The sequence below is a fragment of the Sorex araneus genome, chromosome 3 (genome assembly GCF_027595985.1).
Source record: "Sorex araneus isolate mSorAra2 chromosome 3, mSorAra2.pri, whole genome shotgun sequence".
In the NCBI taxonomy this organism is placed as follows: Eukaryota; Metazoa; Chordata; class Mammalia; order Eulipotyphla; family Soricidae; genus Sorex; species Sorex araneus.
In genome coordinates, this window is record NC_073304.1 from 130,736,234 (window position 1) to 130,743,545 (window position 7,312).

Sequence of the window (7,312 nt, forward strand, 5' to 3'; positions counted from 1 at the left end):
GATTTGGATTTTAAATGGATCAAACTTGAATAATATCGGTTCCGATCTGAAACCAGAGGGAGGGTTAGTAAGAGCCAAAGGCTGCTTCGTGCTCAGTGTGGAAGGCAGTGACTGGATGCAGCTGCTACCATGGTTCTCTGAAATACCTGGACAGCAGGCAGACTGCCCCTCCACCAAGGTCCAGAGCTGACTGCCTGTGCCAGAGTTAGGTGTTAAGAAAGGACCTACTTGTAAATGATTGGAATTAAACCTTGTGGGGCCAGAGCAATGATGCAATGGGTAGGGTGCTTGCCTTCCACACAGCTGACCTGGGTTCAATCCCAGACATCCCATAGGGTCCCCTGAGTACCGCCAGGAGTAATTCTTGAGTACAGAGCCAGGAGTAACCCCTGAGAAACACTGGGTGTGCCGCCTCCCCCCAAATTTTTTTTAAACCTGAACCTTGTGACAACAACATTTTTACTATAGAATTTGGTGGAAAGGGCACTTGGTCTCTTAGAAAATGAGAGAAATTAACACCTTATTTGTCCGACCTACTTGTTATCAAAAAGGAAACAATTTCAAAAGTATAAAATGGGTCATTATTTTGGCAAAGGTTGAGAGGTTTTTTCCATTATATAATTACTTCCTTATGAAAGTTCCATGGGAATATATGAGTGAAGATAGATAATTTATGAATTATGTAAAGCCATGGTACTACTTTTAATTTGGGGAGGGGGGCGGGGGTGCAGGGAAGAAGGGAAATCTCCCACTTTCTTAATAGCCAAAAACCACAACCTCCAGTTTTAAAAGGTCTCCCTCTTGATTTTTATCTTGAATATTGCAAGGACCATACTTTGTCTTTTGTAAGTAGAGAAAATGGGGGAATTCCTAGGCGAAGCAGCGCACTAGCCATTGTGCCACGCGAACTCGGGAAGATCAAAGCCGCAGAACAAGCTGCTTCCTGGCTCCAGGACACCGGGCCTGTCACACACTGGCCAGGCGTTTCTCCACGGCTAGAAATCAAAATCCTTTTCTTCACAGTCTTGTATGCTTGTGGCCCATTTCAGGACACAAAACGTGTGGGCTGAGAGTCCAAGTGTTGTGCATTTATCCAAAGGAACATCTAGATTCAAATCATTAAAATAGCCTGATAGCCGGCGGTCTCATTTAACCATCATAAAAATACATCAGTGCTTGGGTCTCACTCTTTGTTTCTGAGGCTCAGCTAGTAGATTTCTGCTTGAACCTTTGTTATCTTTTGGAATAGACGGAAAGAGCTCACCACGGAGTGTCCGATTATTTTGCTGAGTGCGCCGAGAGCACATTTCCTCCCCGTGAAAAGCACAAGAGAAGTGCTCTGGAAAAAAATGTAGGTCCACCGTCTCTGACACCTTCACCTCCCCAAGAAAAAAAAAAGAATTGTACAAATGCTCTTCATCTTCCTTTCCTTGTCTTTGACTCTTTGTGTATCTGACTCTCTGTGTATGTGGCTGCATAACATAAAGTCTAGACTCCAGTTCCAGCACTCGTAACCTAAAGATAAGACCCACCCTGTTGCTGACCGTACCGGAAGCCATGGACTTGCTCTTCTCTCTGACTCTTTCTCCAGCTTTCGGTACGATGGGGATGGGGATGGAGCCTTGCTTCACAGGTGTGTTGCAAGAAGTAATTAATTACAAGGGCTTTGAAGATGAAAAGCACCTGTTGGTGGTATTTCATACAACTTTCAGAGTGACTACAGACAGATCTAAAAGGTACATTCCTTTCCTAAGATGCTTAGTCCGACCCTAATATAATTATGATAATCCTTATGCCCCTGATAGCAACAGCAGGAGCCTGGAGAGAAAAAAACAACAGAATTAATATTCCAGCCTCAGTGTTTGCGTTTGTTGGTTTAAGGAACATGTTGCCATTCACAAACCTGCAAATATCTGCTGAAGGCAGAGTCTTTAGTCCCAAATTTTCTTTGTGTACCTCCTACCCCGCCCTTCAGGGTAGATTCTAAAAGGTAGATTTTTGCATTGTCTATTATGTATACTGTAGAAAAGAGGGTGTAATTTCTGTATGAATAGATGCATATCTCAAAAGAAATGTTCAAAAAGAAGCACAGAAGCATAGGATGTGGTATGTAAGTGTGTGGTTTAGAGACACATTCTTGTGTCTGCCATTATTTTACTTTCTTTCCTCTCATACTATCTGGAATTTCTTCCAGGACATTTCAGTGTACAGTAACTGAATCCTGTTTCCAGATGGCTGATGAATAGGCCTGACACCAGCTAAATCGTGATTATACTTAAAATGACCTGAGAGAAATTCCAGATTACTTTTACTTACAAATAAAAACTGTAGTGTGGAAACATGTTTTCATCCACACAGTGCGAGCGCACACACACACATACAGACACACACATACAGCCTATGTTTTGAAAGTAGTATAGATATCCATACTATGGATATTACATATTAGATATATGGATATTACATTATGAATATTAGGTCTATAGTATTAGGTGTTCATGTCTAATATTATGGTCTCCAATATGTCTCTCTTAAAAACCCAGTCAGTGAAATGTACTCTCATGTGTTAGGAAACGTGCATTGTTTGGTCCAGTTGACCTTTCAGCATACACTTGGGGACTTTTCTCAATTTGCCGGGGCAGTGGGGAGATACAGGATAGCCCATGTCTCCTGTTTTCAGGTATAGGAATGTGGTAAGGGGAATTTGGAGGAAACTTTGCCATTGTAACTTTACAAAACAAAACCAAAAAATCTTTCTTTGTTTTAGTGTGATGAGAATTGAAACAAAAAGCAGCACTGTGAGCAAATCATGGAACAGCAAGAATGTTGTGGGAACATCTAGTGAGTCAGAGATTGTGGAGATATCGAAGAGGAGGGGTGATGGCCAGGCTTCATCCAGAAACCCTCTCCGAGGCCACGGGACAGGCGAAGGATTACATAAAGGCAGCTGAGAACCACTGGGGGCTTCCTGTTCAAAAGCTGGAAAATGTTCATCAGATCCAGCCAGAAGACTCTCGCAGCCAGCAAAAACCTCATCCTGGGGAGCGGTTACAGACAGGACTTCTAAGTGGGGGCCCTGTCTGTAGCTGTGAGTCAGCATCAGCAGGTCCAAAACAAAGTCCGCAAGAGGCCAGAGCACACGGGGAACGCGGGCGCTGGGGCTCTGCGGAAGGCTGCGACCACCACAACAGAGTTGCTCTTGGAAGTGATGGATGAGTCCCCAGAGACATAATAGTGGAAAAAAAGCAACACTGTCAGGGTTCTGCCAACTTTGAGCTGTCAGATCCGGGGTTACTTTTGAAACAAGATTTGGCAAAAACCTCGTCTAAAGAAGAGTTTCATGTTTTGGGAAATCTCTCCTCCAGACAACTTATGAAAAATAAGCCAGGGCAGGCACAACACGCTGGCTCAGGAGCAGACACTCAAAGACCCAAGAAGAGAATGAAGCTTGAGAAAGGCCACAAACTTAGCATAGAGTGTGTCCGTGTGGAGGATATGGAGACCAAACCTGTGAAAAATGAACCCTGTGTGCCTAGAGGCCGTGATTTTAAAGGACTTAGAAGGACTGTTTTAAATAATAATAATAATAAAAATTGATTCATTCTCCATGTTGGCTTAACTTTCAAAGCAGGCACCTCCAGGGACCTCTCTGCTATTCTAGCAGCATCTACTTTCTCATCCTACTTTGATAACTGGCCTTATGAAATTATTTTAATGACAGAGAGCTCTGGACATTGTCGAGGGTACGCCATTCGTGAAAGAGCTACAGAAAGTATTAGTCATGTACAGTTTTGGCTTGTCACTGTGCCAACCACAAAACTGCACAGTGGAATGATGATGCTTTGGTTGCAGATCAGTTCTGGGGTAGTTCACGCTGCTCCTCCCCCACCTGATAGAGGAGCAGTGAAGGAAGTTCCCAGCAGCTTGTCCTGGGACCAGCCTCACTGTCTGAGAGTGTATTAGCAGGACACATCTGGGGGCCCTCCTGGACCTATTCAATAAGAAACTGGGTGATTTAGAAGCGCACTTAGTGACTCTAGTTGTGGAACTCCTAGAATGGCTGGAGACTCTCTGGTGTTTATTTCCGCCAGTCTGGCTACCCGGGTCTCTAGTTTATCAGCTGGGCCCACGTGTGCACATACACACATTCCTGCTCCCTCAAACTTGGAAAACTCCTGGGTTTGCTCTGTTCCCAGGTGTTACAGTACCGCAGCCATAGCACCCATGCAGGCAGCTGTCATGTCCCTTCAGAATTGCTATAAGTTTATGGATAATTTGGCTGAACATTCAGGAAAGACATGATATAGGTTTTCTTCCCCCCTCCACCCCCGGGGCTGGGGGCACATCCTGCAGTGCTCCGGGGTTTCTCCTGGCAAACTCAGAGGACAATATGGGATGCTGGAGGTTGAACCCAAGTTGGCTGCATGCCAGGCAAATGCCCTACCCACTGTACTATCACTCTAGTCCTATAGATAGGCTTGCTTCTGCTCCACAGTTCCAGTGCATGACTGCCCCTGCTCTGCTTCCATCTCTCATATTTTCATTAGGCTCGAGAAGGACCAGAACTCAAGGGGAACTCGGTGGCCAGAGTTTCTAAATTCCCATTTGGAAGGCTTCACAGACATGTTGAATTTCCAAACAAACACCATACTTTCTCAGTATATGTCACAGTGTCTAGTGGGCTTGCTGAAATGTCACATACTCAATCAGAGTAATGACTTACTTTGATGGACACCTACTAAATATTTTCTTAACCCAGATTCAACCTAAAATAAGGAGGAAACCATATTCTATGATCACCATGAATTACATCTTGTTGTTTTTTTTTTTCTTTCTGTTCAGCATTGGAGTGGAGCAATAACACAGCGGGTAGGGCATTTGCCTTGCATGCGGCCGACCCGGGTTCAATTCCTCTGCCACTCTCGGAGAGCCCAGCAAGCTACCAAGAGTATCCCGCCCGCACGGCAGAGCCTGGCAAGCTACACATGGCGTACTTGATATGCCAAAGACAGTAACAACAAGTCTCACAATGGAGACGTTACTGGTGCCCGCTCAAGCAAATGATGAACAACGGGACTACAGTGCTACAGTGTTACAGTGTTCAGCATTGAGTAGTCCTCAGAAGCATTGCCTGAGTGGAGAAAATTAAGTGTATATGTGAACACACACACACAGTGAGAAAGAGAGAAGAAGAGAAAGAGAGAGAGAAAATGAGAGAGAATATTAGAGTTAGTGGAAAAATAAACCAGCAGGTCACAAGAGGACCTAGAATAAACGAATATGGAAATAGACAGAGTATAGATTCATGGTCAAGGCAAATCAGTGTTTTTATTTCCACTCATCCTGTGATTCCCCGTGTCTCCTTTTCCTAGTTGTATTGTGGGTCAGGACTCATTAATGAGGCAATCCTATTTTATGACACTATTTTGGGTCATGGAATACAGTCTTCACACATCACAACTGGTGAGGGTTATAAATCTTACTTCTTTCATGTTCCAGTGTCCCCTTCCTGTCCACCCATCTTCCCCCTCTCCTGTCAGCAACATTGCCCTACCCACCAGTATTCTTTCTTCTTTCCACCTCATTTCTTTCCTGTTCCCAGCTGATGGTGGTCAGAGGATGCTCTTAAGAGAAGAAGGAGCCAACACTTCTTTTCATTCAGTAGAAATAGACGAGAAAGTAGTAAAACATTGATTTCCTTGCTCTTCCCTGAACCTCTCTCCTATAGTCACCAATATTATCAGTGTGCTTTTCACTGAAGAGACTGCTATGTATCATTGAGTTTTTCTTAAACAGAAACAATTATTGGAAGAGTTTACACAGACAGAGAGGGTACGAATACTAACCCAGGGGATAATTTAAGAAGTACGTTCTCTGAACAAGAGGCTCAAATTCTAAACAAAACGGAAAATAACCATTCCAAAACCATAGCTGCTACCTGACCCAGAACTAGAAGTCATTTGGACTGGAAGAACCAGATAAAATTTAAATTGAGGAGTTTTTATTTCATTAGTTCATTGGGCCCAGTGCTCAAAGCCAATGTTTGTAATGATTTTCTTTTGAGAACAGTCTTGGCTTTAGAGTTTGGTATATTTGTGGAAGTATAATAACTCACCTAAGAGGGAAGTAGTGTCTTGGATTATAGATCAATATGGTCTTTTTCACAGCCTTTATATCCATGGGATTAGAATAGGAATAATGAGAACAGCTTTCCATTTCAGTACTATTGCATGTGTTTGAGGAATTTTGCTTTGAAACATTTTCCTTACACACCTGTAAAACTCCCCTGGCTCTCTTGTTCCTTGTAGAGTGGTGGATTTGTTGACTAGAAATTCACTGGAGAAAATGGCTGTCTGGTTTATTTGTTGGGTTATGGAAGGAGGATGATGATTTCTTTACTGCTGCGAGTGGTATGTGCTTTGATACACTTAAAAGTAATATAAAATCTCCAGCCCTGTCAGTATTCTTAGTCAAAATGAGGAATTTTGTCCACCATTTGGATGCTTGGAAGACATGTGGATCCAATTTAGTTAATGCTGTGACTTTGAACTTACTTTCTTGGTGCCATGACTATTAAGTCACCTCCTTGTGCTTTCAAATGACTTTTTAATAGATTGGTGTGGGGTTTGTTTGCTTACTTTTTTAGATCTATAAACAATAAGTGTCTGAGAATAACCAGAGTGGTATTTCATACACATTTTTTTATTCTCTTTTTTCCCCCCTACTAAGAGATTAGCTGTCATCCACTGTACACATATAATTGTTGGAAAAAAGCAGAGGTTTGGGGAAATAAGTGTGAGTATGGCCGTTCCTGTCGTTCATTGATTTTAATATTTTAAAAATTAGAATGTTTCATTTTATTAAAAGTAAATCATAGAACTGCCTTTATTTTGAGTAGTGGATAGTATAGTTGTTTTCTGAGCGAATTCTCTCATGATATTTTGAAGAGACAAGTATGGGATCACAGTCACTTGCTTTGGGTGCCATGTTTGGTCTTTAGAGTAAATTATAGTCTTTGATTTCAGAAAAAACTTGAAGAGGGCAGGACACACAAGAGAAGGGAAGTTCCATGCCCAGGAATGGCCTGGGTTCACAGTGTCACCGTTCCGGCTTCCCTGAGTTCCTTCTTGGCAGGACCCACTGTAACATTTCCACAAAATTCTAGTGTATGACCCTCCCTTTGAGATAACAAGTGTCTTTCCTAAGAACCCCAAATTCTTTGTTCAGCATGCTATGACTTGAATATGGAAATCACTTTAATTTCTTCTTTTCTCTTATGAGGAAATTTCCATGCTTGGTTTGTCAAGATGAA

General features: G+C 42.6%; 1 protein-coding gene across 1 annotated transcript in view; it reads left to right on the forward strand.

Moving 5' to 3' along the window:
• The window catches only part of SLX4IP (SLX4 interacting protein), a 218,202-nt gene extending 214,548 nt beyond the window's left edge, over positions 1-3,654 (forward strand). The window contains 3 exon segments of the mRNA XM_055131157.1: positions 1,250-1,362; positions 2,768-2,906; positions 2,908-3,654. Coding sequence (XP_054987132.1) covers positions 1,250-1,362; positions 2,768-2,906; positions 2,908-3,597 — 942 coding nt within the window. The 3' untranslated portion in view covers positions 3,598-3,654.
• Positions 3,655-7,312: the final 3,658 nt, after the last annotated feature.